General features: G+C 36.6%; 1 protein-coding gene across 1 annotated transcript; it reads left to right on the top strand.

The window, feature by feature from the left end:
• Positions 1–1,901: 1,901 nt before the first annotated feature.
• Positions 1,902–17,273, top strand: LOC146145788 (E3 ubiquitin-protein ligase DCST1-like). Its single transcript, XM_083390683.1, has 13 exons — positions 1,902–2,144; positions 3,080–3,219; positions 3,899–4,076; positions 5,413–5,556; positions 7,180–7,304; positions 9,252–9,406; positions 10,723–10,822; positions 11,504–11,599; positions 13,259–13,403; positions 13,867–13,968; positions 14,740–14,996; positions 15,846–16,037; positions 17,094–17,273. The coding sequence occupies exons 1-13, from the start codon at positions 1,907–1,909 to the stop codon at positions 17,271–17,273; spliced, it is 2,052 nt and encodes a 683-aa protein (XP_083246809.1). The 5' UTR covers positions 1,902–1,906.
• Positions 17,274–17,549: the final 276 nt, after the last annotated feature.

The following is a 17,549-nucleotide window of genomic DNA, read 5'->3' as shown; positions in this document are numbered from 1 at the left end:
GACCGAAGAGCAGTAAGGCGCAGACGCCAAATTGATGTGTACGACCCTAAATGGTCTCTGCATGATCAATTTACCCGAAAACCGCGCTTCGTTTATTTAAGCAGTTCGTTTTACGAGTGATTTGTTAAAAAAACGTGACGTTTTTGTAAAATAAGGGAATCGCGAAAATACTTGTTTTTTCTACTTTTCAATTGGTCTGCCAAACCGGTTATGCATTTCAGAGTGTTTTTTAAACATTTTAAAACATTGGTCTTTTATTTAAAATTTAAATTAAAACTTTAGTCGCATGTTGTCTATTAAATAATCTGTACAACGGCAAAAACGACACGTTAGGTGTAAATCTTCGATTTATTTTCACTACCAACAATCGTATATAAAACTTCCTTTATTTTTGATCGTAAAACCTCCAAGACGTTATTTTGTATTGTTTGCAAATTATGACCTGGGTTTTTTAATGAGCACGTTTTCTAGGTAAGGCTATCCCTGTTTTACCAATGTTATTAAGTTAGTGTTTCCCGACTTTTTTACTGCAAGTTACATTTATAAATAAATCATTTGGTAGAAAATAGTTACTTTATGATTCGACCTTGCGAATTGATTGATCGTTAAACTAGCGTGATTTTAAGAAAAGTTATCATTACGTCTGAATCACTTAAGGTCCGTTTATACTACAGCTGCGCTGAGCTACGCGTGAAATTATTTGCATTACAGCTGAAACTGAGCGTGAAATTGCGTTTGCATTTTTGCTGCGTAACAGACCAAGCAAAATCACTTTCACGCTTCGATGGCAGTCGAGCGAAGCGTGAAAATCACTTCGAAGCGTAACATTTTGCTAGCTGCGCGGGTTTGAGTTTAGCAAAGCGTGAAACGCTCGCCACAGCTCGGCGCAGCTGTAGTGTAAACGGGCCTTTAGCATTAAACATTACCCTGCGTTTAAAAGTGTGATTATCCAATTGAGCCAGCTCGCAACGTTTTTCTTTCTACACGGCATGGTTTCGCCATCGATAATGACGACTTCTTTACATGTTTACGCCTTAATTGAGGACAAGAAAAAAGTTTTTTTTTGTTTTAAATTTTTTACGTCAGGCTACTACACGTTTACTTTTAGATAGTTTTGTCGCATAAGGTTAATAGAAGTGTAGATTTAAGTGTTTTTTCGTTTTATTTTAGAATTTTTTTCAATTGTTTTGCTACTTTTTGCGCCAGTTCAAATAATTGCGTCTTGATGGAACAACATGAAGTTAATGTTTTCGTATTATTTTTTCTCGATCAACTTCAACGACGTTATTTTGTGACGTCAGGCTACTACACGTTCACCTTTGCGTAGTTTCGTTGCGTAAGGTTACCAGAAGTTCGCGTATGAATTGAGGTAGATCAAAGTGTTTTTTTTTTCGCTTCATTATTTGTCAACTTTTATAATTGCTTTGGTACTTTTTGCGCCAGGTCAAAAAAACGTCTCTTGATGGAACGTCATAAGTTAATGATTTTTGTATTGTCAATTATCGGCCAACTTTAACGACGTTATTTTGGTTACTATACACTTTCAGCTTTTAGGTAGTTTCATTGCGCAAGGTTGCTAGAAGTGTAGACCAAAGTATTATTCGTTTTATTTTAGTCAACTTTTATAATTGTTTTGCTACGTTTTGCGTCAGGTTAAAAATTGATGTAGCGACATAAGTCAATTATTTTATTTTATCGTTTCTCGTTGAACCCTAACGACATTATTTTGTGACGTCAGGCCACTAGACGTTCACATTTTACGTAGTTTCGTTGCTAGAAGTTCGCGCATGAATTGAGGTAGATCAAAGTGTTTTTTTTCGCTTCATTTTTTGTCAACTTTTATAATTGCTTTGGTACTTTTTGCGCCAGGTCAAAAACCGTCTCTTGATGGAACGACATGAAGTTAATGATTTTGTATTGTTTTGTGACGTCAGGCTACTACACGTTCACCTTCGCCAGCGCGTTTCGCGCCGAAGAGGAAACCCTGGGTCGGACTGTCTACTGGACCATGATAACCCTATTCGGTCTTGGTTGCGCACTTTCGCCGCAATGCCGCTGCATAGTGGGCCTTTGTATTCCGGCCATGGTCGGAAAAACCGGCCGGGGTGTGCTCAACGCTCTGCTCGCAACTTGGATCTTGGCAGGTACTTCCGGACGCTGTGACGTCATTCCGCGCGTGAAAGTGCAATCGTGACGCTTTTTTGTTTTCAGTGGGAAAATGACGCTTTTTCGTTTGGGGGTTCCTTTCGCCCGAAACTCCAACCAGTTTCTTGTTTCGGTTTGGAATATTTTTAACGATCGTTAAGGTCGTTTCGAGGCGATTTTCGCTTTCTTAAAAGCCGACACATTTGGCGGGCGTGTGATTGATCGAAATGTGGAAAGCGTCATTAAATACCCTCAACGACCGGATAAATTAAATCTTTCGCTTTACCGGGCCAAGTTTTTCCTTGTACACAACAAAGCGCGTAATATTACCGGAATCACAGTCAGAACATCAAAGTCAATACAGAAGTATATTTGGAACGATTCGAATAACTCTTTATTCATTTTCAATATAAGATACAATGGAGTCTGAATACATTCAGTCCTAAAACGTGTTTTAATTAAACATTTTTATTTAAATTAATCTATTTATCAAATAACACACCAATATTTCAATTACGCCTTCATGCACCCCACCCCAAAATGTGACTGCGAAGTATGTGTTTTGCTAAACATTTTAAAACAGTGGGCACGATTTTGTTCATGTCTGTTTTTTTTTCTTACAGATAATGCGAGCGGGAAAAAACATCTTGACGTTTCCTATAAAGCTAACCTTATATAGCATAAAAATAAATTAAGCAGATGGTTGACTTAACGTTTGATTGTAATTTTCTAAAAAATAATTATAAATTTTAGGTCTTTGATGTCTTTGTATGACCAATTTATAACTTTTTCCAAGTATGACTAAACATCCCAGTCAATATTATTTTGTAAAACAGCATTCGCAAGCGGTAAATGCAGTTTTTGCTTATATATGTGAGGGTCTAAAAGCCTTTTTAATCTTCAATACCGCGTACATAACCCTGTTGCTTTGTAGGCCCGATCGCGAACCTTATGTACCACAGCGGAGAGGTAGTGATCAGCATGTCATGTCTGGCTCGCTTGCAAGCAAAGCAGATGGGAAACCTAATGCATTTGCTGCACGCACCAGTAACCGCCGGTCTCAAGCAACTCGTGGTAAGTGAATCGGCTTAATAGGTGTCTCTACTGTCTGTCCTCCTACCTGTCTGCGGTATGTACCCGATCATAAATGAACCGGCAATTAGGACGAGCTTGTCGTTCTTTTCTTTGTCGTATAGCCTCTGCTCCTTTTGGGTGTATGCCAGTAGACGTATAACGATGGGCTGTTGGTAATTAATGTCAAAACAAAATACTTGGTGCTAAAAACGCACAAACGCATTATACATACAAAAACGTTTTTCCAGGCAAACAAACGAGTTCAACCGAATGCGAATTTCCCGACAGCTTTTCCAAGGCATTGCGGTAATGTTCGATGACGGCTAATAGCTTAAAAGTCTTATCAACAATATTTATTGGTACAATTTATTTATCTTTTTTATGTAGGCATTGAATTGTCAGCTTTCACGTTTCTATAAAATTCAGGATTACGCCAGGGCCCCATCTCTGAGTTTTGGTAAACGTTACACACGATAAAAAAAATGTAAAGAAATCACAATTTATTACTTATAACCAAATATTTTATACATATGACAGCTCTATTTTATTTTAGTACCTAAAAGTTATTGCACACTCATCAAAATTCAGTCAGTTTTCAGTGCACTCACGGACCCCCCTGGAACTTTCTAACAGACCCCTGGTCCGGGAACCACTGCTTACTCGTTTCTATTAATTTCAGGACGACGCCAAGACTCTAAACGACACGGAAGAAATTCTGAATCGCAACCTGGACGGCTTAAAGAGCGAACTGTGGCAGAACGACATGTCCGACAGCAGGTCGAGCAAAATAAAGTCGCTAAAAAAAGACAAGAACATCGGGAAAAAGCTGCGGGACGACGCCGTGGACCGATGTTTTGGTAATTGTTTTTTTTTGTACTCGTATACTATTTACAAAGTAGAATTAAAAACTACCCGAGCCCAACTCCGGAAATATACGATTTGTCGAGTCGCGAGTCCGGCTCCGACTCTACAGCTTCTATTCTAGCGTTTGACGCAACTAAAACAACGTGCATATTCAGCAACCCGTAGGGTCAATTTATTTTTCACCCACCCGAAATACATGTTTAGAAAATCTTCCATCACATGTTATTGCACCTTTAAAATGTACAGTTTGTGGCCGTTTAGTTTCAAACTTTGGCAGTGCGCACGTCGGACTCGGGACTCGGATAGTCTTATCTATCTTAGTCTTATTAACTCGGGTCCTGAGTCTAGAAAAATGAACCGACTCCGTTGAGTCCTTTATCCCAAGTCCTACTCCGGAGCCCTGGTTTCAAGTCAAAGTCATTCCATTTACAAACAGCGTTTATCGTATTAAAGTATTTTCCATACAATTTTAAGTTAATACGGAAAAACGGCCGATACTCACATACAACGAAAACGTCTTTATTAAGATGATGTCGATTTGTTCGACCTTTTTTATCCTTAAGTGTAACCCAACTTTTATTTGTTATTTTGTAGTTTAACTTTTAAAGTCAATTCAGTGAGTTAAGTCGCAAATCATGGCTCAAAGCAGACTTGGACAACTAGATAATTCTAGTTTTCTAATTCAATGAATTAGAGCAAAATGCGGCTGATTCTAATTCTAATCTAATTTGTGAATTGCTTGTGTGCTCTAATTCTGTTTTAATCTAATTCGGATTTTACCAAAAATCCTACTTTGTCTAACGACATTTTTAGTCTCTTAGCCAAAACAAAGAATTTGAATTGAAACTCTTTGGTTGAAACGTAATTTTCACGGACTAAAAGTCATGTGCAATGCTAAAATGCTTAAAAATTAGCACACACATAATTGTCATGCTAATTCCTATTAAAATACTTCTCGATTTAAATGTAATTGATTGTGAATAATAAAATGTAATTTTAGTTTAAATTCTACTTCAAATTCGTTTTTTTTAAGAATTCGGTAATTCTAATTCAAAATCTAATTTGAGAAAACTCAAAATGATATAATTTTAATTAGTAGGGCTCCTGTAAATTGGTGGTGTTACATCCTCACTCAATTCGAAGCTTTTTTACATGAGTGTTTAAATAATAATTATTTGTATTAGCGTTAAGAGGTTTAATTGCCTTCAGTGTTGCCCAACTTTTACTGCGTTGAATCGCAAAATCATTTCTCAAAGTAGAACAAAGTATTAAGAAGAGCTGTTGTAAATTTGTCTAACAGCCTCACACAATACGACGCTTGTTTTCCAGGAGTGTTTAACTACGGGGTGGAAGAATGTGTGCGGCTCTTCCGACGTAAGGAGCAGGATTGCCACGACACCATATCCATTCCCTTCCTCAAGGATGTGCTCTGCCTCGTCATGAAGTCTTCCTTCCTCTGCGACGCCGTCGGCTGTAAGTTTACTACAGTTCAATCAAAAAATTGAACTGGTTGATAAATTTAATTAGTCCGGCCACGTTATTTTTTAGTGGGTATATGATATTCAATATTTTAGTAGTGTGCATGGGACGCTTGCGTGAGTTTGTTTTAGTGCTGATTGTTGCGGGGCATTCAAAACAAATTGCCTTTCAAAAATAATCATGGGGTCCACCCGGTAAAAATAAGTTTAACAACCACTCGTATAGTTTGTAGCATTGGCTGGAGGTTTTAGTTAAACGTAGACTAAATAAAATGCCCATACCGAAGTAGAATAATTTGTTATTCATTTTTAACTTTTTGGCAAGTTTGTCTATAATATTCTTAAACTCTCGTAGCATGCCTTCTCGTTCTTTGTGGCAAAAAATCACTTCGCTTTGCTATGGATAAAAATATTATTATAAAAAAGGAGTTTACAGATTAAAGCACATAAAAAGTAACTTTTACAGGGAAGGAAATATAAAGTGAAATCAGTAAAAAAATGTTTAGAATACTTTTTAGGTTTGTGATTTCACAAAAACCAAAATACTTGTAAGGTCTGTAAATACTAAAGCATTAAAGAAGTAACTTCGCTACGGAAAAATAACGTGTAGAGAAAATATCAATAAGTTGTTTTAAAAACTTTCCAATTGTGTGAATAGTAAAACTAAATGTGTACGGCCCAGTGTTGAGCAGATGAAAGAAATAACTTAATATCGACCCCCCAATGCTTCTTCCATTGTTTGAAAACAAGAGTAAAGGTGCCCCCAAAACAGGACTGGTTCACTAAAAAAGCATATGTCCTTAACATAATTGTTAGAATGGCCTATTCTTTTTCTCCTTACACTGCTATTTTTTCGTAATATTTTGCTCTCTTGTCAATTTTCGTTTGGCAACTAGTACATAGAGACCCCCACCGCCTCATGTGACCACCTAGGGGTGACTGTGTACTTTGTCAAACGAAAAATTGACAGAAAACATAATAATACCAAATAAATTGGTACCACTGTAGTTTGATGTGGATATGACATCAAAGCCCATACAGAATGTAGTATCATTTCGTAAACGTTTCGAATATACATATTTTTAATTCGCAAAATGCTATATACCAGGGGTGGCCAACACGCGGCTCTTCATCCAGTTATATGCGGCTCTTACGTTCATGTTGCGCTTATGATTTGGTTTCTTTTTCCTTTGGTTAAGTTATGGATTATTGCCGGTTTCGACTCGTACTGTTTGCATCAAGCCGTTGTCTTTTTTTTTTTTTTTTTTTTTTTTTTTAAATAGGGTTATGGTTTTGCTGAAAAAAAAAATCGCTAAACACACAGATAAACACTGTTTTGTAACACTTTTGAAACAAGATAAACACGAAAAATATGCCCAAATAATATTGATATACGACATTATATCTAGAAATGCGATCGCTTTGTGGAGCGTTTGTGGAGAAATGAAGTGATAGGCACTTTCATTTTGTTCCATTTGTGTAAGGTGTGGCTCTTAACGGTTAACCAAGTAACAAATGCGGCTCTTGGTATCTGATTGGTTGGCCACCTCTGCTATATACCCACTTTCTCTATGTGCTCGTGCTATATTCGATCCACTGGTAAGACTTTTTTACTCAGGGTTTGACGGAATGTGCAACGACGCTCCGCATATTGACGAAGCACAAGTCGACCAGGATTACGAGGATATGTCGAACGCAGGGAAAGGCGTTCACGAGGAATTCGACACCGAGATGGAATGGATGGTAAGAGCGCCAACTGTTTTTTTTTTCCAATTTCCGATAGTTTCGAAAAAGTAAATATCAGTCTTCAATTTGTTTTATACGATAACTAGCGAGCGATACATACACCTTGAAGGAATTTACGTGATTCGTTTTGTTGGTTAAATTTTGTTTGTCATTTTAAAGGAAAATTGTTACGATCTAATTCCATTTTTTGTGTGAAGTGTTAGATGAATCGTTTTTCAAACTTCTTGCTTTGCGTCTGGCTTTAAACGGGTTTTAAATTATTTTGTCTGCACATGGAATGGATGGTAAGAACCTGGGCCGCCGAGTCGGACTCGGGACTTGACTGAGTCGTTTTTGAGACGGACTTGGGACTCGAGTAAATCTATGTACCCGCCCGACTTTCGCATGCGCTGTACCAAATTTCAAAACTGTTAAGGCTGAAAACTGTAAATTGTAAAAGTGGAATAGCGTATGGTGGAAGTATTTTCCAAACATGTATTGTGAGCGTATGCGGCACCACCGCGAGTGGATTGGTAAATATCCACCACGTTTTGGTACGTTAACGTTTTTTCCTGCTTTTTGTGTTTTTAAATTCCCAGTAATGTCTATATATTTTGTGCAATCATGTGCACCCAATTTATTGTTTTTTTGCAAGATTCAAGGTAAAAGTCACAGCTTTGGAACAATGTTTTTGTAAAAATTACCTTATAAAGCAGTATTTCAACTTAAGGGTCGTGACTCAAACTTAGGTCACTGTTTGATGAGGTTTGGTCGCCGACTGCAATATTTCACATAGTTTTTTTATTATTTTTTTATTGAGATTAGTTCTGAGCAAGATTTCTCCATAATATGAAAAACAACTAATACGAACATGGCTTTTATGGTATTTAAATTTTAAATATTTTATACTATTGTCCAGTGTTTTTTTTAAGGTGTTTTTGAAATTTCTCCAGCGGTTTCCGAAATTTTGGACTTGCAACTTTTTGGTATTTAAATGAAACACTTGCGGTCTCTTAAAACTACTTAGCGGTCACCCAAACCAAACCTTAAAAAAACCCTGCTATTGTCTATTTTGTGCTTTGATAAAAGTAAGCTAACTAAAAGTTCAGCAAAGATAATTGGGAAAAGTTCAGCAAAAGATAAAATTTTTAAACACGCTATCTATCAATACGAAAAAAAGCATAAAGCTTTCAATCGAAACCAGCATAAAACAAATTTGTCTTTCAGTGCTTTAAATATAACGCAACTATGAGGTTTAAAAACTTGCAAGAAAAAGAAAAACATGCTGGAAAAAAAAATCGCGTTTGCTTTGCTTACCAGGCCTTCAGGTAAGCTACGACTTTGTCAGCAAGTATAACTTAAACGCCGTGATATCGGGTAATGTGAATAATAATCGTATATAGCATAAGTATTATTATTGTTCACTGACAGAAAGCGCTTAAGTCATTTCTTTGTTATGAAAGTAGATCGCCACTATATGTTGTCCTTTATCCTGTTAGAGCGCCTATTTGCAATTTGTTACTACGAAATTACACAACGCATTGCTTCAATGATAATACAGAAGCCCTAAACCGGCTCCCAAGCATTGTTACGCTTTGTTGGTGATTAAAGCATTTAGTACTGATTAAAAAAACGCCCTGGAATTTTGAAAGTTCAGCGCCTATGCTTCTGTCGATGCGCAGTTTAACTCTAGCCCTACCTCCAAGTGGCGGCACCGTCTCCCTTTGGGAGAATGGTTGCCCTGAGGAATGGGGCTGAACAATTACTGACACTTCAGGCATTCCCGACCTCCTTTTTGGCCAATGGGAAGAATAAGCCACTAGCCCTTTATAAAAAAAACTAAGGTTCCGCAACAGAACCATATTTTAATACCACAAAAATCAATAAAACTACGCAGTCGGTCCAAAAAGACACGACACATCGGAGCAGCCATTTAAGCGACATACACAAGATTTTTTCACTAAGGTTCCGCAACGGGATGAGAGAACAGGAATCATAACAGTTGAAGAGATTGCTGAACGAGTCGAAGCAAGTTACAAGAAGAACAAACTCGTCTACGACTTTCTCACCTCTCTTGTGCAGAAGATCGTCGCCATTTCGTTCGCTCTTGTGCTTACATCGTGAGTGTAGAAACCTTCAGCCTTTATACTGCAGTGCATTTTAATGCTTTAACACTAACAACATGCACCAAGGCCAAACATTTGTTTATTGTATTGCAAATTAAAACATGTTTTTTTACAATACTTTATCTGCAGAAAAGTGCGGAATCAAAAAAAGTTTTGGAGAAAAATACGGGGGTACAATATGACGTATTACTCCACTGACGGTTTTAAAGATGGCGTTACAAAGTTAACTCGTACTCAAAACGTATATGAAATACAGCCTAATCACGCAAAGCGCAAAAAGTTTGCGCACTAATTTAAAACGATAACTGACACATTAGGCGTTTAAAAGAGATTCGAATATTGACTAAAATAACGGAATTTTTCTTTATTTTAACAGAATTTTCACTTTGTAGAGTTTAGGTTTATTTATTTGAGACTAATAATTTTACTTACAAAAACCTAGTAAAAACGTACATATATTAAAAGTGTTTTTATTTACATAGTAAATGTTGTAAAAATATAATTTTTAGGGACATGGCTGGGTATTCCCCATCCCCTCCTACCCAGGATCCACCCTTGTTCACCAACCTATATTTACTCAACTATTCAGCTCCAATAAAGTTCTGTACTAACTAAACCTGACTTGCGAACTTAAACGTGTTTTATTAAAATGAGTGAATACCTCCAAAACTGCTTATTGTGCAACAATTCAGTTCAACAAGAGACAAACAAATGCGTATGATGCAATAATTCAGTCCAAGCTGGTGTGAAACATACATTAGTTAGTGGAAGAATTCTTTTTCACAAATTTGAAGCGTTTTTTACCCTTCGCCACCCATTTACTGCTTTTATATAAAAATTGAAATATCTAGAAAACATTTTCACTACTTAGTTTATTAAAATATTGAAGGACGTAGTTAAAATGTTCGAGAAATGCCCCACTTAACATCTTTTTTGAGGAACTGATCAAGCGATTTGTATTTTTAGTAGCTATTGTATAGTCACAATTTTAATTCAACCTGATTTGAAACTTGTTTGGATCTAAATTGTTTACATGAAACAAACTGGGTCCGACGGATGCAATGATTTGAAAACCATTACGCTAAAACATATAAAGGCATTTATAAAAAAGAGAATAAAGTGTATATCACAATATTTATCATGAGAAACATCTTACAGTCACTAGGTGAGGTAGAGAATCAAGACGGTTACCGGTAGATGGCGATAAAGATTGGCTAACATAAAATTTCACTTGAAACTCTTTTTAGTAGCTGGCAGTGAGTTGTTTTGATTCGAAATTTTTGTTCACGTTTTTGTATTTTATTTTGCAGTGCTTCTTCTTACAACTACAGTTATTTGACCGACATACGTTTTGACAACTTGTACATCTCCTATTACTTTATGAGAAAAGACAAGGAACGTAAAATGAGGGTGAGCAAAATATTCTGAAAAATACCGGCTTTCTTGTAAACGTTATACGTTAAATAGCGCTTACAACATATTGGCAAACAGACTAATTTGATTTTTACTAAACAAAACTGACTCAAATATTTTTTTCTACTAAACAAAACTGACTCAAATATTTTTTTCTACTAAACAAAACTGACTCAAATATTTTTTTCTACTAAACAAAACTGACTCAAATATTTTTTTTACTAAACCAAACTGTCAGACGTGAAGGTCGGACATGTTTAGTTTTTAGATTTTAGGTCAGATATATCAGACATAAAGGATTAACCAGTATTTTAAAATAATTTTAGTTTACCAATTTGATAAATAACGTAATATTTATTTATCGATGACCCAGACTAGGACATGACAACTGATGACTTAGACTGGGAGTTGACTTGTTATTTTTTGAAAACGACTTGAGTCAAGTTGGGGTAATTGATGACTTGGACTTAGACTGGGACTTGAATTGTTACTTTTGAAGTGACTTGACTTTGATTAAGGTTATTTACCAAATGACTCGTACTTGACTTGCTATTTTTTTGAAAAGCCTAGACTTGGACTTACCTCATTTTAAAATGACTTTTTTTAACACTGTTCATTCGCCACAATTTTTTGACTTTTATAATATTATTTGTGAGATATTGAGGTTATGTTTAACAGGGCAAGCGCCACATTCTTCCTTTGACGAAACTAGAAAGAAGAAACCTGATTTGCCCGACCACTTTGAAGCTGACGGTCGCCGAAAAATCGTCCATGGTAAGCCCTTGCTATTGGATAAAAACACCCAAAAAACTTGAAATGTTTTGTTATACCAAGTCCAGCCTAAATACGACGGTTTGCCAAAATATTGGGTTGCTGTAGCTCTATACAAGTGTATTTTTTGTACAGATGTGCAAATTTTTAGGCAACTGCGCGGTTTGGGGACAAAGGGGGGCAGGCAAAAAATGAAATGTTTTTTTACTTTTAGAGTTTCGGACGCTATAATCGTCTCCTGTAGCCCCATCCAACATAATTTGTAAGAATATTTGAATATAAAGCAAAGGACCCAATCATTACCTAAACAAAGTTTAAAAGATTTGTCCGAATGGCCGCCCGTCCCCGTTGGACTATTTTTCGTTTGATAATTTGGTCGCTTTTCGCCCTGTTTTTAGGCTCGAGCGAAATATTTTGCACCGATGTATACGTGGTAATAATATAGAATACCACTGTTGGTCTGTATTTGTTTAGAGCCAAACAAAAGTGCGTATTGGTATATCTGAAAACAACAGCTGTAGTATAGGATCGACTAATTAGTAAAAGAGAACAAAAGTCACTTGGGGAGATAAAGAGTCACTACAGCTACCAGTAGATAGCGATAGAGACTGGCTAGTTAAACTTAAAATTTCTGTCAAAGAAAATCAAAGGGAGTTGTCACGTCAAAATTAAAAAAAAAATGCTGGAAGAACGTTGAGCGATCCTATCCGGTCTAGACAGCGGTATAATAACATCTGCCAAAGATTTAATTGTCGCTGATTTCAAATGTTAAGAATTTACTAACGATTTTGTTAAATGCGCTTTCTCAACTCTAATATAGATAAGTTCGCCAACTCTTTCTTTTTTCTAAAAATCTGGTGATTTCGATAATTTGGCTGTTCATTGAAAACGAATGAAGCATCAGCTCACGTGTTTTCTTAAAATGTTTACAACATTGCAAAAAAAGTAACAAAAAACTTTCGTATTTTTCTTTTTTTCGCTTTGTGACTTCGACAGGTTTTCAAAGTGATCAAGACGGTTTGTTAAACGCCCTTTCTTTACGGTGAAATAGATAAATTTAACAATTTTTTTTGAGGCATTTTTTTCTTTAATCTTGTGACTTCTATACATAACTTAGTGTTTACTGAAAACGAAATGACGTATTTTAATAACAGTCTACAACACTGCATATTTAGCGTGTTTTAGTCCAGTGCTTCTTAAACTTCTTTAGTTTTGTTCACCCCTAGCATCGATCTCCAGATTTCATTCACCCTTGTCTCATGATATGATAAAACTATCTCGTCTATATATAACAGCACAAAATGACTTAGGTTGTTTCGATTTTTGTTAAGATCAACTCAAGCTAAGTTTTACCATTGAAAATCTATCAATTTCTCGAGTCCAGAAATATAAAGTTACAAAAGCACAAAACACAGTCACCAAATTTTTGTACTTAAACACTCAGTGAAAACCAACTTCACTATTACAATAAGCAAAAAACACCAAAAAACATCAGTTCAGTAGTCGATTTACTGCAGAGCTATCATACATTTCTGACGGTTCACCCCTATTCACCCCTGTTGGTTGGTTCACCCCTGCAAAATTTTTGTTCACCCTGGGGTGAACCATTCAACAGTTTAAGAAACACTGTATTAGTCTATTGCAGATCTGTTATCTCGGCAGGTTTTCAAAGTGATCAAGACGCTGGGCAACATGCTTTTCACCGGCACCCTCTTCCTCTTCGATCACATAATCTTCACCATACTTAACCTTATACGACTTCACGCAAGGGTTGATGTCGTCATCAAGGCAAGGCACAAGCTCGAAGGTATACGGCAGTGGTTCTCAACCGGGGTGCTGCGGAACCCTAGTGTGCCATTTCTAATTATAAAGGGTGCCGCCAAATATTTGGCAATCTTAAGAAATCTGATTTTTGAAATACCAAACGAGTGTTAAACCTAATATACTGTTCTTATTCTGTCAGGTCCAGGTGTATTCCCATACAGAAATAAGTAAAAAAGTAGATATATGTGTTTATGTATTGCAAATTAACGACAGTGCGATTTAAAGGCCACAGATGAAGTACCACTTATTTAAAGCGTAAATAAATTGCAAACACACTTGTGTTGTTTAACTGCAGTTTTTTTCATCTGAGTTTTTTAAAAAAAAACCTTATTTTTGATTTTTTCATAAATACAATCTATTTTAATGTAGAAGTCGAGACAATTATTGGCAAGGGTGAAAGCGCTACGAATCACCATTCATTTATTGTCTTTCATTTTTATCTTCAGTTAAAGTGGTCGGGAATAAAACGGTTGCCAAGTTACTACAGAGGCTATTTGCACCATTTGAAGACAACGACCACGTTCTGGAAAGTTCCACCAGCAACATCGGTAAGAGTGTTGAAACCTTCAGGGTTAGGCTATTTTGTAATTGAAAATTCAAGCGCATTCCCTACAAGCACTTGTAGTGTGGTATAGGCAGTTTTTTTTTAAGGTTTGGTTTGGGTGACCGCTAAGTAGTTTTAAGAGACCGCAAGTGTTTCATTTAAATACCAAAAAGTTGCAAGTCCAAAATTTGGGAAACCGCTGGAGAAATTTCCCAAAACACCTTAAACAAAACACTGGGTATAGGTACAAATTTAAAAGTATGATGTGTTTTAGGTTTGTATTGCATTTCTAAATACTACCCACGAAAGGTGTGGAAAAATTACGAAACGCAAGAAAAAACAGATCAAAAAATCGCTAACCCCCGAAACTTTTAACTGATTACAGTTGCTGAGAGTACGTCTGCCGTTTTAAATTATCGGGCGAATATTTTATTTTTTACTTCGAATAAGCTAAACAACTCTCACCAAAAAAAGCAATTAAAATAAACTGTATCTCGCCAAATTTTCAGCTGCGTCCTTTTTAAATACATTACTATTTTAAAGTATAACCAAAAATTCAAAAGAAGCAGGTAAAGTAAAGTGTATTTTGGCAAATTTCAAACCGCGTCCTTTGAAAATACATTACTATTTTAAAATATATCCAAAAATTCCCAAAACGCAACTAATAAAAAGTGTATTTCACCAAATGTCAGACTGCGTCGTTTTAAAATACATTACTAGTTTAAACTATAACCAGATATGCCCAAAATCAAGCAAAACAAACTCCAAATTTCAGATTGCCTTCCGCGGCCCAACAAGCTTCCAGATTCCAGCTTGTCGTGGATCATGGGACTCTACGGAGTTCTTCTCTTCACTTTTTTTCTGGACGCTTACGCCATGCGTCTGCGTCACGTGATCGCAGGTTTCTGCTATCGACGTCGCGAGAAATCGCGCGTCATTATGCTCTACAGTGACCTCTTGCGGAAGCGCAAGAACCAGCTCGATCACGTGAGACTGGGAGTACTCAAACTGGCACGAAGCCACAGACTTATGGTGTGTGTTTTTGCTGGTTTAAAAATGACGGTTTTAAGGCTTTTAAACTTAAAACAAGTTGCCTATAAAGTAGGACTGCAGAGTCGGACGCGGGACTCGAGTAAGACCACGTAAAATTGCCCGATTTTAAAAGTGTTATTGCGCCGACTTAAGGTGTGTTTTTTTCATGTTTAAAAAATGATGTGTTTGGGATTTTATACCTAAATATAATAATTGGCCAAAAGTCACAGGCTGGTGATATTTCTGGTTTAACATCGATATGCCTATGCTTAAGATGTATAGTTGGTCGTGAAAGTTTGTTTTTCGTGGTTAAGGGGCATTGAAATTGACTGAAAGCCATTGATGGGAAGTTGTTTTTTAGGCGTATGCTTTGACTAATCGTAAGCCATTGCAAACAAATCAAAAACACTGTGCTCGATAATTTTTATTATCGAAAGGTTTTCTTAGTTCTTGTAATAAGTTATATGTTTGGGCTTACATAAGAGATTTAGCCTATTTGGGAATTTTCCTTATTTGGGGATTCGTTCTAGTTATGCTTGCTCGGAAACCGCAGGCGGATGGTTAGATACTGGTGATTAAATTAATTCATTGATATCTCGATAATAGGATGTTTTATCGTAGTCTTGTAAGTAGGCATCATTGGTTTTTTTTAACCGGGAGTTTTTCTTAATCTTTATTGCGTAAGTTCATTTGGCTTCACAGAGTGAAAATAGGCTTTTATTGATATTTGTGTTTAGATTTTAACAGTAGTTATCAATGGGTAGTCCAAACTAATTTAATCTAACTAAGCATTGCGCGAGTTTAGCATGAATAAAATATAATTGCTAATAAAATTTTCACTTGTTTCAGCAACGTCATTCATTCTGGTCAGCGTTTCTCTTGAAACACCCGGAATTCAAGGCTGTGATCAACTGGTTCGGCTTGGGGCGTCTCAAGTGCCTTATTTGTGAGACAAAGGAAAGCAGGAAACGACCCTTGGTCACTTGCGACAACCCAAAGTGCAAAATACGATACTGCAAGATATGCTGGAGGGAGGTCGGGGTATGTAGAAAATAACTCGAGTTCGACTCGTTCCTACCAATAACGTCGAGTATGACTCTTAGAAAATGAAGGTCCGACTCGCGCCTAGAAAATAAAACCGAGTCTGACTCGTACCCACAAAATAAAGTCGCATTTCAATCGTTCTAAAAATATAGAGTGACGGAATTGTGCCGGAAAATAACGTCGTACATAGAAAATAAAATCGAGTTCGACTCGCACCTAGAAAATAACGCCGAGTCAGACTCGCGCCTATGAATTACTTTTAGTATGAATCGTGCCTTGAAAATTAGGTCGAGTCCTACTCGTGCCTAGGAATTGACTTAAGCAACTCATGATTGAGACTTAACGTTATTTTTTATAGACTTGAAATAGACTTGACTAGGACTCAAGTCATTTTAAAACGACTTGTATATAACACTGCTTGTTAGAGATTCGTGTGTAAACCACCCAGTCGATTTTGTGATAAATGCTGCTTTAAACTTGTTATGATTCCTGTATTTGATTTGTCCAGTCGATATGCTGGGCTTGCGAGAGCTAATTTGAACTTGACTGGGACTAGACTTGGACGTAAGTTATTTTACAAATGATTTGGACTTGATCCTGTGTTTCTTCAGTTTTTATGGGTGTTTTTTTTCTTCAGTTTTGTGTTTTTTTGCAGTATGCATTTTACAGTCTACCGTGTTATAAAGGTTGGCGAACATGGTAAACTTCCGGTCGGTGGAGACGCGACAACAAAGAAGCAACGTTCCATCTCATTAGTCGCGATCAGTCTGCTTTAAAGCGTTTTTTGTCTAACCGGTGGGACTCAGCCTTATCAGTTAAATGAATAAAAATAAAATTACAATGGTTTTGTTATTAAAGCAATCCTAGAAGGGGGTTGCAAGATTTGTGGTGATTTAAAAGGAGTGCAGCAAGGAAAAGGTTAAAAACCACGTTTCTTTGCAAGTTAATTTGTTTGTTTCTTTGCATTTCATTTTTTAAAACCATTACAAACGTGCAAGGTGCAAATAAAATATCTATCTACCTAATATATTTATCTGTTCTTGATTGATGCAGTCTATGTGCTGGGCTTGCGAGAGCTACAAACCGACGGAGGAGGAAATTCAGCTCCGGAGGTGGCAGGAGGCGCACAACGAGCTGTACGTGGAGGAGGAAGAGTCTTCCGAATCTGGAGAAGAGATGAGAGTGGAAAACGAGTTTCCGTCGAGTGAAGAGACCTCGTCAGAATCGGTTTGAGTGTGAATACAATTTGCGTCCGGGCGATATCTCTTCATTGGCGAAATCTGTTCAGTTCGTTCAATATTTTATTAAACTCAGACAATTTTTTGATAATTTTTTTTAGGTTTTTGTGAAAAAATGAATCAGGAATCTTGAAAACTTGCTTGCTTGATTCTAGGGTTCAGTTTAATTAGGACAAATTTGTTTTCTTTTAGACTTTTACCGCGGTCAAGTAACGTCCTATTACTTGTGTTTAGGAAAATTTCAGATATTCATAAGTCGGCAGTTTAGAAC

The sequence above is a fragment of the Ascidiella aspersa genome, chromosome 5 (assembly GCF_963924565.1).
Source record: "Ascidiella aspersa chromosome 5, kaAscAspe10.2, whole genome shotgun sequence".
Taxonomy (NCBI): Eukaryota; Metazoa; Chordata; class Ascidiacea; order Phlebobranchia; family Ascidiidae; genus Ascidiella; species Ascidiella aspersa.
Note: the sequence above shows the minus strand (reverse complement) of the source record. Positions and strands in the feature narration are given on the sequence as shown.